General features: G+C 40.3%; 2 protein-coding genes and 1 long non-coding RNA gene across 4 annotated transcripts in view; 1 reads left to right on the top strand and 2 right to left on the bottom strand.

Moving 5' to 3' along the window:
* Positions 1–661: 661 nt before the first annotated feature.
* On the bottom strand, positions 662–7,982 carry pcgf6 (polycomb group ring finger 6). 2 transcript variants are annotated; one of them, XM_029449903.1, is made up of 12 exons: positions 7,853–7,871; positions 7,687–7,762; positions 7,271–7,395; positions 6,896–6,995; positions 6,070–6,166; positions 5,707–5,762; positions 5,545–5,604; positions 4,823–4,940; positions 3,894–3,921; positions 3,496–3,594; positions 1,527–1,613; positions 662–1,415 (listed from the first exon to the last, which is right to left on the bottom strand). In XM_029449903.1, exons 3-12 carry the CDS (start codon positions 7,343–7,345, stop codon positions 1,365–1,367), a joined length of 771 nt encoding a protein of 256 aa, XP_029305763.1. In that variant the 5' UTR covers positions 7,346–7,395; positions 7,687–7,762; positions 7,853–7,871; the 3' UTR covers positions 662–1,364. The 2 variants fall into 2 exon arrangements, with proteins under 2 accessions (XP_029305763.1, XP_029305762.1); XM_029449902.1 differs by having other exon boundaries at positions 7,687–7,982.
* Positions 7,983–8,049: 67 nt separating this feature from the next.
* On the top strand, positions 8,050–24,536 carry LOC115020049 (uncharacterized). Its single transcript, XR_003833525.1, has 3 exons — positions 8,050–8,149; positions 8,638–8,753; positions 24,400–24,536. It is a non-coding gene; the product is annotated as an uncharacterized LOC115020049 (long non-coding RNA).
* The window catches only part of LOC115020048 (RING finger protein 122), a 21,226-nt gene continuing 16,289 nt past the window's right edge, over positions 19,939–24,875 (bottom strand). Inside the window, exons 11-15 of the mRNA XM_029449904.1 lie at positions 24,392–24,548; positions 23,057–23,099; positions 22,899–22,940; positions 22,569–22,651; positions 19,939–21,572 (exon numbers count right to left, since the gene is read on the bottom strand). Coding sequence (XP_029305764.1) covers positions 21,452–21,572; positions 22,569–22,651; positions 22,899–22,940; positions 23,057–23,099; positions 24,392–24,548 — 446 coding nt within the window. The 3' untranslated portion in view covers positions 19,939–21,451. The remainder of the gene's footprint in view (positions 21,573–22,568; positions 22,652–22,898; positions 22,941–23,056; positions 23,100–24,391; positions 24,549–24,875) is intronic.

Below are 24,875 nucleotides of genomic sequence, written 5' to 3'. Positions count from 1 at the left end.
CCTATAGTGAAAGAACAGCCATCCTGGTTTATTGTTACCATGTTCACAATGCAATAGCTGTGAAAGATATTCAGTACGTTAGTACAGATCATCTCATCTGGCTGCTGTGTCAATGTGTACACCACTCACTGTTGTTTCTGTTGCATTAAATAAACTGACAAATCGTTTTCTCTGCTTTCATATGCAAGTAAGTATATTTACAAATGCATTGTAATCTACACTAAACAATTGTTTTCATTATCGATTAATCTGACAATTATTTTGGTTTATAAAATGTCAGAAAAGAGTGAAACATGTCCATAATTTACTTTTTAGTGCAGGGTGACACACTGGGGAAGAACCTCAACTCAATGTTAATTTGCAGCTATATTTTAATGAGTGCAGAGAATTGATTCACACGACTTCTTTAGTTAAATTCCTAGAGTTTGCAGAACTCTGAGATCACTAGCCACTGAAGGGTGGAAGACACTCAGAAATAGTTGGCTTTTGATGAATGAGGAAATTAATTTAGTGTAACAAGATATTAAACAACATAATAAATGGTAGTAGACACTGGTGATAGAAGTACATTAACATTGGTATCATCCCAAATCATGTATGTGTATGGTGCTGGTATTAAAGATATTAGGCATAAACCTGAAAACAGAACAGGAAACATGGATGAATTGGGAAACACTTCTCAGTCGTGAATTCATTTATTAATTAATTCTGACAAAAGCAAGTAGGAAAGGTATTTTTAACAAGCAACATCAAGACAATACAAACGCATTAATCTATACAAAAGCTCTTAAATTAAATGTGTAAATCAACACAAAGAAAGCTGTAATTAAAACATATAGTGTAGATATGAGTTTAACACACAAACGTTTTGGTAGTTGTCGTCCCTTTTGATTTAAGCCCTTTAAATCACAACTACTTATCTGAAATCCCATTCTTCCCTTGAGAGATAAACAGGAAGAATTGAGATACCAGTACCTGGTTTCCAAAGAGAGGTGAACTAAGGTGATGCCGTTTTTCCAGACAAGACATCATATTACTACCTTCACAGACAGTTTAGTTTCAGACCCACTAACAGTGGGTCAGTCCAGTTTCAGCTACAGCAGCAGGCACATTCTCGTGCAGAGGAAGCACGCTGAACAATGTCTAAAAGACATGTTGGCAGTATGACGAGGAATGTGTCAGTCCCATTCATCCGGTACAATTCATTTTGCATGCTGGCACTTCAGTAAATCTAATGCAAGGTTGATGTTCCAGAGTCAAATGTTACATCTGTTCATTTCAGAATGTTAATAAATAAATAAAATTCAAGTGTCATGTTCTTGGACTTTCTACCGTCAGGAATTGACTACATCCACCGCTCGTGCTCAAGACTGGGAGGGCAGGACGAGGCCAAAGTGCAGCACCAATAGACCGTCCTGGAGGAAAATGGAAACAACACCAAAAGGATCACTCAAAGGTTTTCCTGGCCTTCTTCAAAAGTTTCATTATTAAAATGTGTTTGTATTGTTTGTTTTTGTGCTGCTTACCTGTAGAGCCTCTTCACCCACAGAGTTCTGTATGTCTTTGAGTGCCTGGAAGTGATCGAGGAGGTGATCTCCACAGACTACATCCACCTGCAGGACACAGACACACTTCAGACCACTACAGCAGAGATTCAACCGAGCTGACCAGCACAACTCCCGCGATACCTCGAGACAACTCTGTGTGTTTTATCATTTTGCCTAAAAGTTTCAAGGCATTCAGGTCAGTCCTCTGCAGAACTATCAACATTCTAAGTGCTTCACAACTTCAGAAATGGTTTGGTTTTGACCAAACTAAACAATCTACTGCAGGACAGGCTTTTGGTTGCCGAAACTGAAAATATGGTTGACATTTTGAGTCACCTTATATTTTGAGCAATTAAGATACTATGTAGTTATTCGTCAGTTTAAGAATAAAAAAGTGACATCAAAGAACAAAAGCTTTATTACGGTAACAGAACAAATGTGTTGTAGTTTGTGTTTTATCTGATACTTTACAGAATTCCAGTATCAGTTAACGTGTCCTGATGTACAAAATGTATACCTCCTCCACTAATTGTATAATATTTATTTTGGGTTGCATGTCTTGCTGTTTCCTGTCCCTATTTTTTAGATGTTAAAAAGGGCAAAGAATTGCTTGCAAATAAGAATTTAAAGGTGAAAGTTATACAACTGTTGTGACCTCTGCTAAAATGGACAGTGCCTTTTGCTAGTCTTTCTCTGTCCTCTACAAGTTTGTCCAGACATGCCAGGGTGCAACATTGAGGACAGCAAATCAATTTTAAACTGCTAATCCTCATCCACGTGTTACCAAACACAAAACACACCTACACATGAACACTGTCAAACTGACCACACACACATTTCTGTTAGTCTTCGCTCAGAGGAAAGGAGGACACTTCTGATTGTAACACTAATATTTGTAATCTTGATCTTACAGCATGTCCGCTGCTCTGACACGGACATGTGGTATCACTGCACTAATCATGTGATTATACCGAGATTAAGGTCGTTCTTCAGGAGTGCATGTGTCCTCTAGATGTAGGCACCCTGCTGGGTTTCGACCTGAGCAGTTGACCCGTCCATGTTGGACTCTGCTGGTTGTTTCTTCTCCCCAGGGTACATATGTGCTTTAGTTATCTTTGGATATGGCTGATGCTGACATAAGTTTCTCACCAATCAACAAAACAGAGGAAGCTTGTTGGATAACAACTTCAATTCTGTCCTGTTGCCTTTGACCCCTTTGAGACAGCTGATGTGTGTGACACTGATCTACTTAACAGACGTTTCACACGTGTTTGCTTCACTTCTTTTTCTGTCTACATGCAGGCTCCTTCTCTAGTTCTCACGGTTGTGCACTTTTTATTTCTTTTTTGATCTCCTACTGTCTCTATTCAGCGAGTTGGTTAAATGCCATTTAAATGAGGCTATCATTTGATTTATTTCAGTTCCTGGTAGCAATGGTAGTTCATCAACCTGACTTTATCAGGACGGTGTCAGTGCATTAATTAGGCATGTGACCTATAAATAACCTTTTGGATTCCATACAAAGTCTTATGACAAGGTTACAATGATCTTTTCAAATACCTTTTAAATTAGTTTACAACCATTAAAAATGGTAAAATCTACTGTTGGTTTATGATTCACATGTTGAACAACCCCTGCAGACTACAGTAGCCAGGATGCTCCCATCCCGGAATGTGATCAAATTGCTACTTTTCTCTTAGAGTTGACAAGCACCATATTTGGGTATACGTGCATCTTACGCCACAGGTGTGTGTTGCCCTTAATTTCTGTCTTCTAATACGTACTCACTTACTCACATACACCAAATGACCCTGCTCACGGTGCACGCCAGCACTATGATGTAATACCAACTTCCTTTGCTGTCCTAGTTCCAAGTCTGTCTAGAGTACCACTCAGGATCAGTCATGTCACTTTAAGAACTCATTAGCTGTAAGCCTGGCAGACTCACCTGGCATGTTGAACTCAGCTCCATCTTCCTCCTGATGAACAGCTCCACGTGGCGGACAGTGGCCTCGCCCGACACGCGAACGTACCGCCTCTCTAATGGCTAAACAGGGACAGGGTGTTCAGGGTGGACTGTACTGTGTCATAGTTAAAACTAAAGGGTAAACAGTATTAAACTGGAGACATCTAAAACTGATGAATAATGCATTATTCTGAGACAACTATTCTTGACAGGTTATCTAACAGGCCCTCTTGTTACAAGACAGCTCGATTAGGGATGCTCAAATGGATCAGCAGGACTGGGTGCAGCCTCTAGTTTCTACCCATCCTGTCCTTATAGTTTCTGTTACAGTGCACAACTATAATCTAATAATTACTGTTATGAATATTTTAAGTTGTTACCTTATAATTGTTGATGCCCTCTTCAGCCCTGAAAAACAGGAGTCAATATTTAGTAAGGACAAGTGTCTGGTACAAAGCAAGCTGTCCATTGAGACAATGGGACCATCTAGTGGCATGTCTATGTAACTACACTGTATCCTAAAAGCAAAAGATATGGTCATGGGGACCTAGAGCTGATTAGAGAATGATGATTTACTTTATTTTGTGTGTTGTGCACAATGTTTTAAATAAATAACAAAATGTTCTTAATAAATATGGTTGAAATCAAAAAGATTTTACTTTTGTTTGTGGTTATTACAAGAGATAGTAAAGTACCGGGAAAAGGTATCGTTGGGTACCGCTACTTTATTCCAGGTACGTGTATCAGTGCAAATGTGAACAGTACCCAACTCTAATAATGGCTGCATTACATTTAGGCCTGCAAGTTGCAGGGTCCTTTCCTGCTCCTGTGCATGCTGATGGCTTACTGTGAGCAGCGCCATCGTTAATGTTATTAGTAACACCTGAGCTTCTACCGTAACGACAAGTTCAATGTCTGCTGAGGAAATGCCTTTTGGTTACACTTGTTAGAACACTGTTACTATGAAACAGAAACGTTTTTGCTATTCTTCTTACAAGGAGGGCAATGTGTTGTTGCTTTTCAACATCATGCTGAACAATAAGAAAAGAAAAGAAGACAAATGCTCTGCCATTTGACTCAGTCTGAAAGCCCCAGAGACTGAACCTTCTCCCTATGAACCTGATACCAGGTGTGGCTGATTAACTAATTAAAACAATGAAAATATGTTATGGAAATGAGAAACAATTAAGGTCAAATAAATAAGAGGGAATAATACATTTGCAAACTAGATTTTATTTGTGTAGGGTGAGTACACTTCATAGCTGTAACTGTGACCCAGGTGTGTCCAGCATCAGCATGAGATCCTTACCCAACAAACTCCAGCAGCAGAGATACATCCAGCTCAGGAGGAATGGTGAACACAGATGGGGGAATGTTTTCCTTTTTCTGCCTCTTTAACACAACAGGACACGGAGGGGAGACCACCACTGCAGAACAGGAAAGACAAAAACACGGGGTAATTGTTTTAGCTGCAAACTCTCATGTTTTGCTACTGTTATGCAGAAAATCTCCAACTTTGAACCTGCAGTACATTAATACTTAGATTTAAATGCAAAATGAAAACACAAAAGGTTAAAATGTCAAACACATGCATTCACAAAGGACCTTGTTTTTTTTGTTGGTACAGACTTCCAATGCAAACACCACTGATCACAGTATGATAAACTGTATTGTGTTTGGGTTGTGTTTCAGTTAGGGCTGCAACTAACAATTTTTCTCATTTCGATTAATCTAACGATTATTTTTAACATCAAGCAAATAATTGTTTGGTCTATAAAATGTCAGAAAGCAGTAAAAATGTCCATCCCAGTTTCTCAAAGTTCAAGATGATGTCTTTAAATGTCTTGTTTTGTCAGTCCAACCCCAAGTGTGTGAATTAAAATTGCAATTAATTTAAGTGAATACTTCAATAAGCTATTAACACAGAAAGACAGTGAAATACTGAACATTACATTACACAGAGGATCACAGGCCTTCATCTAACATTGCTCCAAGCCTTTTTTACATAAACTTTTAAGTCTGAACAATTACCTGGTTTTGGCACCTCCAGCCCTCTGTCTTTGTAGAAGTTGCACACTTGTTCTCTTTCGACTGTGGCACAAAGACAAAAAAAAGAGTTTACATTAGAATTCAAACAGATAATGTACACAAATAACTTTAAACTACATCTGACCGTATATATACTGTATTTACACTCCTCCAGGAAGGGAACCATTTTGTAAACAATATCCTGCAGTTGTCTGTCAGGCCTGCAGGAAAACAGAGGAAAAGTGTTTGAATCTTAACACCAACTGCTTTATCACAGATCTGAGTGACAGCAGATTTCCAATCCTAAAAGTCCTAAAAGTTTTGAAAATGAACTAAAAGTACGTATATGAAAATTACTGAACGATTTCCAGAATAATTCTGAAGTGTTTTTCCACATGTTTAATTACTTTTTACCCCTGAACAACTTAAACTCAACTATAAAATGTTTTAGTTGATAGCCATCTATTAATTCAACAGGTACAGAAGGTGACACAAATCAACAAATACATCAAATATTGACAGACCTACCTGATGTTGTAAAGCGGTTGTGTCTGGTGGACTACAATGTTGCATGTGGGACACCTGTTGCTGTAGAAAAAGTGCTTCACGATGCAGCTTTTGCAAACTTGGAGAAGACAAAACACATAGTAATGTAAGACACAGTCAGGAGCTTATGTATGTGGCATAGCCAGCCTAATATGGACTTTTAATAATGATATACATATTTTTATTTGAGACCTCATGACTTTATAGCAGAGATCTATTTTGTTTTAACATAAACAAACATTTTTGGAAATATTTCCTAAGATTAAATGTGTTTGTAAAAGTACTGTGACCAAGACATTTAGTGAGCAGTGCATTTTGAGTATGAACATGTCTAAAATCATTGTTGACAAACTATGGAGACACTGCTTCATTTCATATAACATATCTTTGGCATTTCTGTACTGAAATTTCTTGTTAAGTTTGTTTCTGTATGCTGATCAGTGATGAGCTACTGTATATCGGCTTTCACATTGAACAGCATATGTATGTTCCTGTTAAATCTGACGTGTGGTATGGGGACATCATGGTAGGAATGAAATGTTAGTATGGGCGTCCTGACAGCTTAGTGGTCTAGGATGCATACTTAAAACACAGCATCCACAGTTTTCATTGTTATTGCACATCACTCCCTTTGTTTACCATGTGTTTTACTGTATCCAAAAAGGTTTGATTCCCAAAGGTGTAACCCAATCATTTCTATGCACTCAGTGAGGAAAATGTTTTATTAAATTAACCACCCGGTTCATGTGGAACTGATTGAATCCTCAAGGTCCTCCGAGGACTGCAGGAGCTAACAGTTATAACTCACATGTGTGCAGGCACTCTGTGATGGTGGTGGCATCGATGAGGAAGCCGCAGCAAAGGGCACAGCGGATATATGGATAGAAGTGATTGAGGGGAAGCTTTGGCTGTGGGAAAGTAAACAACCGTCAATGGTTACAGCATTAAAATAGCCATGCAGCGACATTTACGTTACATGAACTCACGTCTGCTTCAAAAACTAACGTTAGATGATCAGCAGTACTACAAGTAGCTAAACGTCTGCGTTGGTTTCAGTAAGTAAGCAGGGCAGCTCAAAGATGTCGGATATTATCGTCAGTTGACCGTAAGGGAGGACAATGAAAAATACCTCTTCGTTATGATAAAGTAAAAGAGACCAGTGAGAAATTAAATGTAAACGTACCTCTTCCTCTGAATCGCTGTCTGATATGTTCGTTGACCCTTCATGACTCCAGCGGACATATAGAGGAGGGGACATTCCGGCTGCTAACAGGAATACTTAACAACAAACCTCCCTTTATCTTCACCCTACGACAACAAAACGGCACATTGAATGGTTTCTTATATAGTACAACTTAGCTCTAAACGTCGACGTTATTTATAGTTGCCAGTAAGGTTAGCTATGCTTTGCTAGCTGGCTAACATTCAAAACATTGACGCATATGCGCTTACAGAATGAAGTTACACATTAGTCGCTAATGTGATCTCAACTAGCTATGTTACATGCTCCCGTGCTTGCTTTAGTCACAAAAGAAAACTTTAGCACGAAATAAAGCTACTTCCTAACTTTATCTACTTTGTTGCCTACTTCCCACTCACGTTAGCGACTCAATTTCCCTCGCGCGTGTTTCACGAGCTGCGGCGGCACCAACAACAACAACTTCCGGTCCGGATCCTTCAGAATAAATGTGACATGACCTGAAAAGTCAATGTTCCTCACAAAACACTTCTACCTGAATACTCCCCTTGACATATAGGCTACTACCTTATCTTCACATTATCGTTTCGTCTGTAGCTGTGCAGAGTACAGTTCCTCAAAGCCCTCAGAAACAACATTTCACAAGAGGTGGAGTCATTTGAACAAAAGTGTGTGAATCAATAAATGAGGGAACTGAACTGTATTTAAACCCACAGCATAAATACAATATCAAAATACAGTGGCTCGGTATTATTTATTTTGAAGACACAATGACGTATTTTCCGGTGATAGCCAACACGGGGCAGACGGTTCTACTCTGATCGTGCCAGCAGGGGACCCTCGAAGCACATATTTACGGTAAATGTAAGATTAACACAAGTCACTTTTCTTGAAGAACAGAAGTCTTTGCTGTGTTGCTCCCGTATTGCTGTCTTTACTCGTTCTTATCAGTTTTTTCTCCTTTCTTTTAATTCATTTTTGTTTTTGTTTGTATCTTAATGAGAAGTTAATTGCTAATAAACCTCAGAGGTGCCCACAAGTAGTGATGGGAAGTTCGGCTCTTTTCTGAGAGCCGGCTCTTTTGACTCGGCTCCCAAAGAAGAGCCGGCTCTTTCGACTCCCGAACGGCTCTTTATTTAGGATCTTTTGTAGCCTATATTTTACCTTAACTTTGAAAAAAAAATCATGGTTTATGTGTTGAAAACCCTTTTGCTTTCAGTGTTTTTATGAGAGACCTTATAATTGCCTAATTCTGTGCATTTATTCTGTGACAAAACCACTCTTACATTTGTTTATTTAAATTAAACTTTTTTATTGCACAAATTAACAATAAACTTCAAACAAATCCACAGAACAGAACCAAAACCAGAACCAAACTCCAGCAAACAGCATTAGTCCTCAGGGCAGGTTGGCATTCAGGAAGATCAGATGCCTCAGCTTGGATGGGCTGATACGATTTCGCCTCTCCGTGAGTATCTGCCCTGTTTTGGAGAAGATTCTCTCAGAAGGAACTGATGTGGCAACAATACATAGTCTCCCCTCCATCACCTTCACCAGGAGTGGAAAGACTGAGGCCTTGGCCTGCCACCAGCTCAGTGGGTCTTCTGCTCTCTGGATGAGGGGCTCCTCAAGGTAGTTCCTCACCTCCATTATAGCATCAGCTGTCGGATTTCTCCTTGAAGCATCTCCTGTAGCTCTGTCATCAAAAAGCCTCCAAACAGCAGAGGTGCTGCTCCTCCTCCACTTGGCCCTCTAATGGTGGAGCTGGCTGGCTGCTGGGGGTGCATTTTGCTGCTGCTGCTGCACTAATCCTCTGAAGAGCTTCATCAATAGCTCTACCATCACTGAAGGCAAGTTTTTTAAACCTTGGATCCAATAAGGTAGTTTCTGAAAGGACAGTGTTGTACTCCATCCGCAGAAATTTGCGGTCCATGGCTGAACAAAGAGCTGCAACTAATTCCTTCACTTTCTGCACAGTTACTGTCCATTGATTCTCGGCTGTCACCCGCTGCAGACCTTTGCAAAGCAGGAGCATTTTCGAGGCTGTGACATAGCTGAAGGAGAGAAAACAGCAACTTTTAGAATTTAGTTTTTTAAAAGTATGTGGCATATTATACGTGATGCATTATACTGTATGTGTTGTGTTTGCAATGTATAATAGTGCCTGAATAGTAGTAGAGAAAACAATGCTTCAATGGTTCTAGGTACCTGTCTGCACTTATCTCCACAGTCACCTCCTGGAATGGTTGCAGGACGGCGCAGACCTCTTTCACCAGCTCCCATTCCTCTTGGCTTAATGGCTCAATAGATGCGTTGATGAGGGCCAGGGTGGAGATGATGGCATCTTTTATTTCAAGCATTCGTTTCAACATATAAAATGTTGAGTTCCACCTGGTGGCACACTCTTGTTTGGGCCTCAGTTCAGGAATCCCCATTTGGCGCTGTGTGGACTTTAGCTTCTGTGCTTTTGTGGAAAAACTCCACAACAGCCTTCACCTTATCCACGGTTGTTTTGATCACCTTCAGAGCATCTCTAACCACCAGGTTTAGTGTATGCGCCAGACATGGGTGATGGGTCCATCACCAAAGCCAAAATTTTATGGCTTTGGTGATGTTTGCAGCATTATCACTCACACAGCACACCACTTTGTCCTCTACTTGCCACTCTTTTGCCACTCTTAGTAGCTCCTCTGCCAAGTTTTCTGCAGTGTGTCTGTCGGTGAACTCGAAGCAGTCCAGAAGGCAAGATGTCATCTTGTAATCTTCAATAAAGTGGCAAGTGACAGACATGAAAGAACAGGTTGTTCTGGAGGTCCAGCAGTCAGTTGTCAGGCAAACTGATGGAGCTTTTTTCACCCTTTCTTGCCATAATGCACGTTCTGTGTCATATAGTTTTGGGATCATTGTTTGGGAAAGTGTTTTTCTACTGGGTAGAGTGTATGTGGGATTTAGGGCTTTGACAAAGTTTTTCATTCCTTTGTCCTCCACAATGGAAAAGGGTTGAAAATCAGAAGCTACCATTTTAGCCAACTCATCATCAATACTGTGCTGTTTGGCTGGGGTCATCAGTTTAGGTAAAAACTGACTTATTTTGCTTTGAGTTGCAGTAGGAGAGGTTATACTTGCACGCATGGGGATGGCAGTAGACGTTACAGCAGCTGTTGTTCTGGTATGAGACACACCAGGATCAGTAGATGGTGAGCTGGCTTGCCCTCTCTCCTCTAACTGCACTGTAGGATGGACAGTTCTGATATGTCTATGCAGGTTTGTGGTGGAACCTGCTCTTATAGTGACCTTCGTTTTGCAGTGAAGGCACTCTGCTTTGTTGTTCCCAATATCTTTAAACTGCAGCCAGATGCTGCTTCGCTTTCTAGTGTCACTCATAGTTAAACTACACGACAATGCAAGACGCACACACGCTCCTCAGTCCTCACCGCTCTGTCTCTCTCTTCACTTGCAGTGGAGTCAAGTTGTGTGTCTGACCCGCCCCCTCTCTGTTTACACATCCTTAATTCTCACGTGAATGCCGCATGCTGGTCGCCATGCTGGCCAATCATAACAGACCTCTGTCGTAACGAGAGCTGGGACTGAGCACTGAAAGTGAAACCTAAGCAGCGAATGGGCAAAAAACTGGGAGCCGGCTCTCACTCGATGCGAGCCGGCTCTTCTGATTCACTACAAAGAGCCGGCTCTCAGAGCCGATGCTTGTGCGCATGACCCATCACTACCCACAAGTGTGACTTCACTTGGCCACCAGAGGGGTCCGTCAGAGACCTTCTCCAAGTTACCCTCCAAGTTACAAATTAAAATTATTTCCATTACAGTGTCAGTTGAGGAATTTTCTGACGCATTTGGCAATTCATTGAATGAACGGCCCATTACTAACACTCATCTAAATCTACATCTTATGATGATTTAGATCAGTGGTTCTCAACCTTTTTTGGGCCAGGTCCCTTGCCCCACTCCCCCAACGGAACCTCGTGTTTTATTTTATGTAAATATATAGCGCCAAATGTGCTCTTTTATTAAATAAACCAAACGCTTATGTTATTTATCTAATTTATGTGCACGTTTCGGTCTTTACGGCATTGCTTTGCGCATTCACATTCTCTCTGTTTCGCGAACAAACGAGAGGAAAGGAGAGGAGAAAACTACAAAGTAGTGATGTGTGCTTCCGTGTCGAGGCTTCGAAGCGTGTGTCGAGTAATCGCGGAAGATTTTTGTGAAGCTCTTTGTGTTAATGACGTATGTGATGACGTTCGAAGCCTCGCGAACCTGCCGTACCACGTGACTGATTCAGGAACAGGTTCGCGGGTTTGGCGTGCGATTCGAAATATAAGGGGGAGCAATTGAGCCCCCTCATAATTTGTGGACTTCCGACTGTATTGTGCGTTTGTTTGCGATTTATTCGAGCTTCTTCTTTTTGCGATGGAACCAGCAAGAAAGACGAGATTTTCCCCTGTCTGGGAAAATTTTGAGCTGATCTTCCTTGTGAACAAGTAAAGATACCAAATCTAAATCTGTTGAAAAAATAATGTACATCCAACGTGTACATTACACATCCCTGGTGGCGCAGCTCGTAGAGCAGCCGACCCACATTCAAATGTTTTCTGCAGCGGCCCGGGTATTCGAAACAGACCTGCTGCTATTTGCTGCATGTCATTCCCCTTCTCTGTCCAATCTTAAACTGCACTATCATTTAAGGTGTAAAAAGCCCACATTCTTTTCCAGGCACTCTCTTCTCAATAACACGTAATAACATCAATCTTTATTTTTAAATAGAACATTATATTCAGTCTTATATGTGTGCGTCAAAGAATTTTCAGGGCAAAGATACTTTAAATCCACTGCAGCCTTGCACTTCGCCAGAAGCTTCGAGTAATGAACCCATTTTCGAAACAATTGGCTGAAGTGGTTCAGTGCTTCACAAAAGCTTCATTGGCCCATCACTACTTTACACACCTAAGCCATGCCATTATAATAATAATAATATAATAATATAATTCTGCCGGTTTTACATTTATTGTCCACTTGATGGCGCAGTAGAGCAAATGAAGCACCATGAAGCTTCGGCCCATGAGCGAACCAATTGGATGGAAAGCTTCAATGCTTCATGAAGCTTCATCTCGCCATCACTACTACAAAGTGCAAAAAAGTCAAAAATCCAACATATTAATTATAAATGGAGCGACGTCGACTCCAACGTTCGGAAACTCAGGCGAAAATATCCGCGTTTTTTAAACACACAGCCTGAATCAGCAGCAGTGATAGCTCTGCTGGTGTTAGATCTGCTATAACGTTAGCTCTGCTGGTGTTAGCTCTGCTGGTGTTAGCTCTGCTATAACGTTAGCTCTGCTGGTGTTAGCTCTGCTGGTGTTAGCTCTGCTGGTGTTAGCTCTGCCGATGTTAGCTCTGCTACAACGTTAGCTCTGCTGGTGTTAGCTCTGCTGATGTTAGCTCTGCCGATGTTAGCTCTGCTATAACGTTAGCTCTGCTGGTGTTACCTTTTCTCTCAGAACCTGTTGAGAATATAAGATGTAATGTTGGACTTCTGTGGGTACTAAGAAACTCAAGGATTGAGAAAAATCAAGTTACTAAAAGAAATGACCTAAGACTTACTTTAAAGAAATCATATTCCAAATATTTAGTAGGGAAAGCTGGAGGGAGACTGTTGAAAGGTAAACGCTACAAGGGAATGTAGCAGGTTTCCCCTTGTTTCAAAATATACGCTCATTTTGTTGGAAAGGGTAGAAATGAGTCCTGTGAGGAAATATTGATAATGTTGTACTTGGGCACAGCAGATTTTTAAGCTAAATGCTAACATCAGCATGCTAACATGATTACAATGACAATGCTAACATTCCGATGTTTGCAAGCTAACAGGTAGCCTCGTTTTGCTGGTATTAGCTCTGCTATAACGTTAGCTCTGCTGGTGTTAGCTCTGCCGATGTTAGCTCTGCTGGTGTTAGCTCTGCTGGTGTTAGCTCTACTGGTGTTAGCTCTGCTGGTGTTAGCTCTGCTGATGTTAGCTCTGCTGCTGCGAGCAGCCAGAGTGCAGCTCGTCTGCTGCTGGTCCAAGTCCCGACCATAGCGGTAGTGTTTTAACATTAATTCAGATTAGTTTTATTCATGGTGTATCTTTGGAATAACATTAATGCTTTCGAACAGTGGTGGCTGAGGGGGGCGGCGCTTGTTTTTGTTTTTCAAGCAGGACTTTATCGCTCAGCAAAATAAAAGTCTAAAAACACACAATGTTAACTTTATTCAAACGCACTCGACTCGTCCTTTCAGCTCGTGCAGTTTGGCATGTTTCGTGCTGTAATGCAGCTCGAGAGCCTTTCTCATGACCGCAAGCGCGTCCACACAAACACTGGCCTTTTACTTCCACAAAGAAATAATCGTTTGTCCATTTCTCCTGGAACATTCCGCATCCACCTTTCTCTTTGTTACACTCGCCATGCTGCATTCGCTGATGTCAATGACCGTCTCGTTTAATATTGAAGTTTTTGACATGATGTGACCATGTGATGACACGTTCCGCTCGTGTTGTGTTCATGGACCCTGACCTTGGCCAGGAAAAACAGTCAGTCGCCGGTTATATTCTATATCTGACTAGATTTGGATTTATTTTTTTGGAGTAGATTTTTTGCGTGTGTTTATAAATTACCTTGCGGTCCATACACATAAAGGCCCCCAAAGACACAGCTTAGACATTCCTTCAGAATACAATTTACATCATGTTGTTTATAGGAGATGGGAAACCCATAATGCTCCATCTCGAACATTATAGTGGATTTTATGCTTCAGCTGATGAAACTCATCCTCTTGTTTTGCAGGTCATTGACAGTTGTTGCTGTGTTTATGGCCATTGAACCTGAGTTTTTCATGAACGTAAGGCTGTTACACTACATGCAGCGGTTATAGGTGCTGTGCATTAACATGATTTTGCTGGCTGAATGTTGTGGTACTGACAGTACATGCTTCATGTTTTAGTGTACATTGTATCAACATTGGAAAGACAGATGGTGTTTTCATTTTGAACACACTTAAGCCCTAATATTAGTACGGGGGAAAACCCCCTCCACCGACTACAAAGCATTCTTTATAGCTGATGTGTTTGAATGCATTTTGATGGAGTGGCAGGTATTAGAAAATACTCCTCAATGACTTTACAAACTAGTGTGAGCTGGTTCATTTCAGTCACTTATCAAGCCTACTATTTATCCAACTACATTTGTAGATAATATGGAATACCATCAACTTCAAACTTTGTTTAGTCCACCTGTTGAAGTCTAAACTATTTCAAGGTCCTTAGATGTAATCTTGTTCTTATTCTTTCTAGCAGCATTACACCTTCACCTCTGTCTGCTTTGTATACAGTGTTACTGAATCCCTGTTTTGCAGTAGCATCTTAAACCCACCATAGACCTATTACTACACAAACGGTTACTGTGTGTGTGGCAGAAAGAGAGTGAGTGCAGTTTTTCCTAACCCGAACCGAGGGTCTAGCCAGAGGATGTTTCATACTGTCAGATTGTCAAGCCCCCTTGGGGCAATGTGTGATTTGCTTTATAGATAAAATTGACTAAACTTGACTTGCAAACCTTACCGAAGAGTTTGCACTTTTTGTAAGTGTCAGCTAAATGAACTGTAATGTAATGTAAAAGTATTAGGGTCAAAGAAAGTAAACGACAGGAGAACATTTTGAATTTCAAAATGCTAACGCTAGCAGTTTGAGTTATTTTCAAATGGTATTTTAACTTTATTCTTGACTTTCAAAATGTATTCTCAACATTTCCACTTTATTCTCGACATTTCTACCTTTTTCTTGAAATGCAAAGCAAAACAAAACAAAAATCTTCCTCCTCTCCTTTTCTTTCCTTATGCCAGGCCCTTATACTCGTCCGTTCAAACCTGAGAGCTTTAGATGTTTGCAGTGATGGATGATAAACCTCTTTATCTTCTCTAAACATTCCCTACACCAGGCGTAATCAGGCAGTTTATGTGCAGAACACTAAATGCTCTCTCATATCTGGGACTTCTTGTGGTTAAATATTTACTTTTGAGAGATTTCTTTGTGAGGAAGTGCCAACTGCTTTCTATCTGCCAACAGATGTCTGTGGGAATATAGAATTTACACACTTACCACATTTGTAGTGCTGTGTTTTGGGGAGTCAAATGAGATTTCCGTGTCTTAGTGTATCGAGTGTCTTTGCAAGTCATGCAGTTAGATAAAGTCAATAATGGAAGATCAGCATCCTTGAAAACCTTTCATGACACACTTGTGTTCTTGTGCAAACACCCTGATGTCATATTGAACAGGGGATTTCCAGACGTCTGCTCACTGGGTGTAATTGCTTTGTGTTGTCTGTGTGTTGTGCACAGTTCCACAGTCATGTGCATCTTCATATCTTCATGATAACTTTGTATTTCTTTGTTGTTTAACATCCTGAAGAACTCCACAGTAGTCCAGAGGCCACGTTTTAGAATCCTTTACTGCTAAAGATATCCTCAGCACTTGAACTCGGGGAAGCCCCGTTGAGAATTAGGGGGGATAAATCGGGAATTTACTATTAATTACAGCTCTGCAGCCAAGTGTCTTTTGTGGGATTACTAGGAATTTACAGGAAGGGAACATAAGTCAAGCTTGCAGGAATAATTAGTTTTGATCTTGATGATGTGACTTGGTTGTTTAGTCTCAAGTATTCTTCCCTTTTCTCTCAGAACCTGTTGAGAATATAAGATGTAATGTTGGACTTCTGTGGGTACTAAGAAACTCAAGGATTGAGAAAAATCAAGTTACTAAAAGAAATGACCTAAGACTTACTTTAAAGAAATCATATTCCAAATATTTAGTAGGGAAAGCTGGAGGGAGACTGTTGAAAGGTAAACGCTACAAGGGAATGTAGCAGGTTTCCCCTTGTTTCAAAATATACGCTCATTTTGTTGGAAAGGGTAGAAATGAGTCCTGTGAGGAAATATTGATAATGTTGTACTTGGGCACAGCAGATTTTTAAGCTAAATGCTAACATCAGCATGCTAACATGATTACAATGACAATGTTAACATTCCGATGTTTGCAAGCTAACAGGTAGCCTCGTTTTGCAGGTAGCCCACTTGGTCGTAAACCAAAGCATTGGATAGCCTACATTATACATTTGAACTTAGGATGGTACAGAAATGTTTAGCGATCACCAAATGTATTACAGTTCGTCTTGAGGGGGATAATAATGTCTGTACAAAATGTAATGCATATACAGGACTGTCTCAGAAAATTAGAATATTGTGATAAAGTTCTTTATTTTCTGTAATGCAATTTAAAAAAACAAAAATGTCATGCATTCTGGATTCATTACAAATCAACTGAAATATTGCAAGCCTTTTATTATTTTAATATTGCTGATTATGGCATACAGCTTAAGAAAACTCAAAAATCCTATCTCTAAATATTAGAATATCATGAAAAAGTATACTAGTAGGGTGTTCAACGAATCACTTGAATCGTCTAATTAACTCGAAACACCTGCAAGGGTTTCCTGAGCCTTGAAAAACACTCAGCTTGGTTCAGTAAACTAAATCACAAGTATGGGGAAGACTGCTGATCTGACTGCTGTCCAGAGGACCATCATTGACACCCTCCATCAGGAGGGTAAGACACAAAAAGAAATTTCTCAAAGAGCAAGCTGTGCACAGAGTGCAGTTTCAAAGCACATCCACAAAAAGTCTGTTGGAAGGGGGAAATGTGGCAGGAAACGCTGCACAACCAAGAGAGATGACCGCAGCCTTAACAGCATTGTGAAGAAGAGTCGCTTCCAGAATTTGGGGGAGCTTCAAAGACAGTGGACTGAAGCTGGAGTCCAGGTATCAAAAGCCACTGTTCACAGACGTGTCCGGGAAATGGGCTACAATAGCCGTATTCCCATGGTCAAGCCACTTCTGAACTCAAGACAACGGAAGAAGTGTCTGACTTGGGCTATGGAAAAGAAGCACTGGACAGTTGCAGAGTGGTCCAAAGTCCTCTTTTCAGACGAAAGCAAGTTTTGTATTTCATTTGGAAGTCAAGGCGCCAGAGTCTGGAGAAAGGCTGGAGAGGAGCAAAATCCAAGTTGCTTGAAATCCAGTGTGAAGTTCCCACAGTCAGCGATGGTTTGGGGAGCCATGTCAGCTGCTGGTGTTGGTCCACTGTGTTTCATCAAGCCCAGAGTAAATGCAGCTGTGTACCAAGAGATTTTAGAGCACTACATGCTTCCATCTGCTGAAAAGCTCTATGGAGATGAGGAATTCATTTTCCAGCATGATCTGGCACCTGCCCACAGTGCCAAAACCACCAGTAACTGGTGTACTGACCATGGCATTACTGTCCTCGATTGGCCTGCCAATTCCCCTGACCTGAACCCCATAGAGAATATGTGGGGTATTGTGAAGAAGAAGCTGAAAGACACCAGACCCAACAATGCTAATGAGCTAAAGGCCGCTATTGAAGCATCCTGGGCATCCATAACACCTCAGCAATGCCACAGGCTGATTGCCTCCATGCCACGCCGCATTGATGCAGTAATCCGTGCAAAAGGATTCCCAACCAAGTACTGAGTGCATTAATGGACATTTTCAAATGTTTAATTTTGTTTTGCTGTTATAAATCTTTTTTTTTACTTGGTCTGAGGAACTATTCTAATTTTTTGAGATAGGATTTTTGAGTTTTCTTAAGCTGTAAGCCATAATCAGCAATATTAAAATAATAAAAGGCTTGCAATATTTCAGTTGATTTGTAATGAATCCAGAATGCATGACATTTTTGTTTTTTTAATTGCATTACAGAAAATAAAGAACTTTATCACAATATTCTAATTTTCTGAGACAGTCCTGTACATCCAAAAGTAGTCAATACATTTTAATAGCTTAAAAAACAAAAATGTCAGCCTTATAACGCTGATAGAGTGAAATGTCAGGGGATCACTGCAGAGTGCTGCAGGGAGGATGTTTGTTTGTCGGGCAATCAGGAAGTTAGATTGATCCTTGAATTGGATCTTGGATTATTGCAGAAAATAAGCGCTGTGGCAAACTTCATTTTATGATGTTTACACATTTGGTTCAGCAAGATAATCTTGAACACCACTTTTATGATTTTTAAAGCATAAATGCAATCGGCAGAAGTAAAAAGGTAACGCTAGGCTACAAATAATGACATTTAGTATAGTCTCATGAGCCACTTGTTAGCATCCCCCATGTTAAAGACACGTAAATGTCACGTTTCCACCCGTGTCTCTGACTTCTAGTGTTTTCCCTGTTTGTCTGGGTGTGGCGTGGGTGTGACCTTCCCCACAGGCAGCCTCCTGATTACTTCCAGACACACCTGTTTCTCATCTGCTCATCAACGACAGTATAACTACTCCGGTTCTCCCGTCACTCATCGCCAGATTGTTTTACACCAAGTGGTATATACGCAGTCTCGGCTGCTTAGTATTCATTCACTTCTGAGTTTTTCTACCACGTAAACTTTTTTGTCACTAACACTTTTGTGACCGACTGACCAACTGGCAGATGTTGCCTGTGCAACAATGGCTAAAATATATCAAATAAAAACAACAAGTAATTAACTGTAGCAGTAACTTATGCCTCATAGCATACAGCCTGCTAGAGTTTCATTAGAAGGTGAACAACAACCTATGTTTGAATCAAGGTATGAAGGGTTTTTTCTCAGGCACATTTACTGCATATATCAGTGGTGGCACCTTATAGATCGATATATAGATATTATAGATAGATATATAGATATAGATCACGCTTACGTCCCAACCCGGAATTCAGCCATGTTGGATGATATACACAACCAAGACGGTGCCCGTTCATGTGTGAGTTGCTGCAACGCTTCGTCATTTTCTTTGTATTTAAACGTGGCGTCCACTTTATATCTGGTAAGAGCTCATGCTAAAGCTATGTTTTCAATGTTTACGTTAAACATTTGTGCTTATAATATACCCGAACACTGTAAGACCTTACTTCTCGTCACTAGGAGAAGCGGCAAAGCTTTATGATGTAATATCGCCGCTCTTCTCACTCACAAACCACGGCTTGAGCGGTGTATCTCGAGCTCTTTGAGAGTGATTTACACGGGCATGGACGAGCACCCTATCATCTTGCACTGGTTTGGTAAGAAGACTACCAACCCAGCCAGAAACAAAGAAATTATAAGCATCTAAGCTCTTGTATGCCTTCATTTGTGCGTTGGTTTCCCACGACGTTTGTAGCACAAGGTAGTTCACAATATCCGGATATTCAATCGGCGGTAATGAATCTAAATCCTCAATATAATCCGACGATAATTTAGCATGTACGGGTCACGGCCGCAAATTTGAACTTTTTCTCTGAATCTTGCCTTTGCAGAGGACTCCAGAAAGTCAGAATACTTTGAAGAAGTCGGAGTTGTTGTTCGCTTTAGACGCCATTGTTGATTTGTTTTCCAACCAACATGGCGTCGCACGCATACGTCACACAGTTTTGTCACGTGTTTGCACACTACCTATTGGTGGAAATCCTTCCTTCGCTCACAAAGATAGGGCACCATAGTATAACCTTTCCACATAATGACAACATAGAAATCCACCTTTAAGAGTCAACATGTAGAAAACTAGAAAAAAAGACTTGGATCCAAATGACCATATCAAAACACTGGTTATATTTTTCTTCTTCTAAAATCAGAAAATGTTAAAGCATTTACAATTTACACAGTACTCATAATATATTACATGGTACATACAGAGAATGATGTTTATGGTGCATCTCACTCAGACAAGAAACCAGCTAACACTCTTCACATCAGTGCAGCGTGTCTACGTACGTCACTGCAGTACAGAGCACTTCTTAGACATTGGAAAATAGGATTTCATCCGTCCCACTGGCAACAATGACATCCAACTATTTGACAAATGACAGTCAACATGTTTTCGCATCACTGACAATACCTTTTACTTAAAATCAGCTATGATATAAACAGTTCCTTAGAAATTCAAAGCCATGTACATATGTGTTAATTTACTGGTTGTCTGTAGTTTTTATCAGATCCCATATGACCAACGCTCTTGCCATTTAAGGCCTCATTACCTTCACTCAGTTTGGCAACACGGATGGAGCTGATTAACTGTGAGGCAATGAAAGATTACAGGCAAAATACACAGAGCCCTGGTTCTCGTTACTTTACAGTTGTTCTGTTTTGTTAAAAGTCCTCTTCTTTTATTACAATCTCCGCATTTGCTGTCATATCTGGGGCAGAAATAAGCCAAAAGAGGTTTTTGACATATTCACAGCTGGTGTCTGGTAGTGGACTGTTCTTCTTTCCAAGCTCCAGGCTCTTGAGTTGTAGTGAAAGACGCATCATATTTATGTGGCACTGCATGTCATTTCTTGGGCAAAGTGAAAACGAGCAGACTGGAGTTTGTCATACAAACATTTGTTAGAGGCAGAGCAGCTCTGGGGGCAGAAATAATCTCTTTAGTCGAGCTACAGCAGTAACACTAACAACACAACTCTTCACACTCTGATGATGGTGCCAACAATTTGTGTGTGTATAGAAAACAACTCCCATGATCCCACGCTACTTCACAACACCACCAAACTCCATCTTTTGTTATTGTTTTGATTGAGAGGCCCCCTAGTGGCAGAAAATTACATATTGTGCGTTTATGTGGTGCCAGACAATTCAGGGCTGTTGTCCAGAAGTGTTCACTCATTTCCTGTTTCCTACATAACAAATCTATAATCAGGGGTGAACTGGACTTCAGGAATCATCATCAGTGTGTGCCATTACTGAAGGGTGTGTAGTCTCTCATTTAGAGGATCTGCAGCTTTAAGGCACTAATCTTACTGGCTATGTACTGAAAATTGCAGTATCTGCTATCTGCTATCATGTATGTCGTATCAAGTGTTAGTGAAGAGTCATTACCATTAACCACCTCAGTGGTTTCCCCCAACATAGTTTAAGCTCTTTGGCTCTGCACTTATGGTTTAATTTAGACAATTGTATAATTTCTACTTCCAAAGTAGCTCTGCCTAAAACATGTTTGCATTGCTAAAACGACATTATGTTGGATAGTGAAAGAGCACCCATCAATAGTGACAGGTGTCAGCTGACTGGAGAGTGTAAGGTTCTGCTGGACATCTGTCCCCCTCTCAGACCTCTAGGAGACTCTGTGGCCGCTCAGGTGCTTGTGGGGGGTCATGCTGCAGGCGACAGATGGGCTTGTTGCACATGGGGCAGACACTGCGGATCTCTAACCATTTTAGCAGACACCTGAGAAAAGCAGAAAGTTGAGAGACATATTACCTCGTTTGTCATTTCAAAGGGAGACAAAGTAAGTTACACAGGTGAAAACTTTAGGAATCAAGACAAGAAAGACAAGAAAAAGAAGTTCAAACAGCTACAGGTGAATATTGTAAAGATTTGAATGAAAAGATAGCGCCATAAAACTTCCCCAGTTGATAACTTACATTAAGACAATTCTATTTTGTATTACAAGTGTTCTGAAATGTTATGTTTAAATATGCAAATGAAAATAGCCCAAACTCTCAAAATTGACCAGTGCATGAAAAAACAACGTTTTCCTGAAACCGTTGTAAAACAGGACTGAACAAACAGAGATATGTACACAGGTCAAATGTGCTGATGATACAAGTAGAGAGATGACAGAAAGACAAGCAAACCGCTCTAAAAGCCCTGTTGTCAATGTCCTGCCTCCACTGCAGGGAGAAAACTGGTCTCAGTTGCTTTAAGCATGCTCATGCTCAAACATGCAAGAACATATTATGTTGTCAGGAATTTGATCATCATTTTGTGCAGGGCACCCTGAAGAACTCGCTCAATATCTTTTTTTCTGAACGTCATCCCTTCTCTGCTCAACCTGAAGGCAGAAATCCATCATGAAGTGGATTTTTTGACTCATTCCTTTAAAACTGGTTGTTCAAGATTGTTGCACTTCGTGAAATCTTTACGAAGATATAAGAAACGTGGGGGAAAAAGTGACAAACAAGACTAGAATAATATTTAGTGGTTTTAAAAGTGAGGCCAATGAAGCGAGTGCTGATCCACATGGTTTCAATGGAAGATTGTTTGCTTCTTCAGTCATGCCTGAGCACCAATTTGTGAAAAAGCTAAACAAATAAATCAAGTGTGGAGTTTTTTTTCTTTTCACTGTAACTCTGAAATACAGTTTGCATGTTGACAAATATGGAGTCAGCAATCCAATCTCATCAAAGTTTGATAGTTTCCACTCAAGGCTGCAGAACTTACTTCTTATGAAAAGCATGGGAACATGGGCACAATCCGAGCTCGTCCCTGCTGCGGAATTCGTCTAAACACACCGCACATGTTTGCTGAAAAGGGGAAATGACAGGTTATGAAATCAGTTCATAACCGATGCCTGAACTATTTTTAGTTCCCGGTGCTATTCTGATACAAGCAGTATCATAATCCTCAGTATACAGCATTTACAAAGTCAGAGCAAAAATACATCCATTTAGCAGCTACTGCTGTTTGATTCTTTGCTAAAATAATCACAAATAAAACTTTGCTCATGTTTTCTACATTTATTTTGTCCCATTCACTGTGTTTTCAACTTACACCAATTAGGCTCAGTTTCTTCCCCGTTCCTTTCAAAACAACCTGTTGACAAGAATGGATTTGTGACATAATGCAAAGTTCACCAGAGAAAAAATAAGCGAATATACTGTATATTACAATTTGTCACTAGTCGAGTGGATATAGTATCGACATATTACCTCATTGTAACCATATTGTTCTCTTGCACCTTGCCGCTTGAGTCTGTGAAGCACAAAAAAAACCCACCAAAATTATCATGCTGTAATTTACAGTCACAACATTTTTATTATGTGCCTTGTGCTCCACATCTGTCTTCTTCACGACATGTCTTGTCATGCTGTATGAATCAGCTGATCCTGGAATTCACACAATGCTAAATTCAAGTAACAGCCTGTGTATCTACGCTCCCCACAAGCAGATCTATAGCACTTTCCTGAACGTGCCCTTGTACAAGAATTCTGACTGTGTTTCTGTTTTATGAAGTTGATCATAAGTTGTTGAAAGCATGAATGGATTGTCGGTATTTTGGGCAAACAAGTAAAAGAAACTAATTATTCATAATTGAGATACCATTTTCATGTTTGAAACCTGCTTGGCAACACTAAATAAATCTACCAACTTTACATGACCCCCCCAGTCTTTAATAGGTTTTTCAGATGTATTTCTGGCAGCCAAATAAATCATCAAAGCATAACCTCCTTAGCGAAGGTGACACTTGAACAGGTTTTTCCTGTAACAATAACCCTGAGCAGCGTTCACTTAAATCTTTGTCAAATATACATCATCAAATGCCATAACATCTCCATTTATAAACTACTGATGAAAAATAAATAAAATGCATTTATTCAATTATAAAAGATATAATAGAGTGTACTGTTACGAACCACTCATTATGTCAGCTGAAGCTGTGAGCGTGGTCACAGAAACAATCAAATTTGCTGAGCTGAGACCCACCTCCACCCCATCAAACATGTTCTTTACTCTCCTTTCTATTTCTCACCCCTTCCTCAACTCTCCATTTCTTACTTATACTTACACATATCAAATCATTGTTATGCATTTTACTCAGCCAATGGGCGACCCAATGAAAACAACTTTGGCAAAGACTTCACAATGTAATACATTGAGAGGCCTCTGCATTGAGTGTAGTTTATTACAAAAAAACCCAGTGTGCAATGTAGATATCTTGCTCTCTCTCTGGTAAAAACAACAGCTATATTGTATGCAAGGAGTTCAAATATGCTCTCTGAGGCTTGTTAAAAACATCATCAGAAAATAACTTGGTGTGCACTGAAGGCTTACAGGTTAATGATCTGTGACTCTCTAAGAGCTTCAGGAGGAATTTTGACAGACTGTGGAGTTAAACTAGAATGATGTCTCCGGTCAGAAATGAATGAATTTGAAGGAAGGATGTCTGATTTTTAGGAACACTGCTAACACTAGTCCAATACAGCATTCTGATGCTTGTGCGGATCCTGTACAGGAGCTCTAAGCATCGTCTGTTTGTGTCGTACCTGAACAGGTAGCAGCAGAAGATCAGGGTGAGCATGAGGATGAAGAGGCCGATGCCCAGGATGATGATATAGACGTTGAGCGGCAGGTGGAAGAGCTCTTCAGAAGTCATCTTGCAGTAGGGGTCGGAGTTCTGCAATCCAAGGTCACACAGACACCCTGAGAGGATCGGACACATGTGGACAAACATTACACATAATGAAAACAGGAGCAAAAGAAATTGTGATAATACAGCTAAAGCAACATGGTCTGGCTACCGGGAGGAAGAAGTGACATATGTATCAGGGCTACACCGGTGCCACCACAGTATCACAGCAATCACAGATGATTTGCATAATGAGAAAATACAATATCTCTCAGATTTGTATTCTTGTCAGAGTGAAAAGCCTCTGAAATGGCATTTAATAAAAGGCATTCTGAACTGTCCATTGAATATGTATTTATATTACAAATATGAATGAAAGCATACTTGTGTCGAGGCAATCT

The sequence above is a fragment of the Cottoperca gobio genome, chromosome 15, assembly GCF_900634415.1.
Source record: "Cottoperca gobio chromosome 15, fCotGob3.1, whole genome shotgun sequence".
In the NCBI taxonomy this organism is placed as follows: domain Eukaryota; kingdom Metazoa; phylum Chordata; class Actinopteri; order Perciformes; family Bovichtidae; genus Cottoperca; species Cottoperca gobio.
Note: the sequence above shows the minus strand (reverse complement) of the source record. Positions and strands in the feature narration are given on the sequence as shown.

Excerpts from the sequence above, each read along its gene's own strand:
- pcgf6 (XM_029449902.1), bottom strand. The coding sequence starts at position 7,345 with ATGTCCCCTCCTCTATATGTCCGCTGGAGTCATGAAGGGTCAACGAAC. Across the intron at positions 5,763-6,069 it reads CAACCGCTTTACAACATCAG|GCCTGACAGACAACTGCAGG; the intron begins GTAGGTCTGTCA and ends GTTTTCCTGCAG. Across the intron at positions 4,941-5,544 it reads GCTGGAGGTGCCAAAACCAG|TGGTGGTCTCCCCTCCGTGT; the intron begins GTAATTGTTCAG and ends CCTGTTCTGCAG.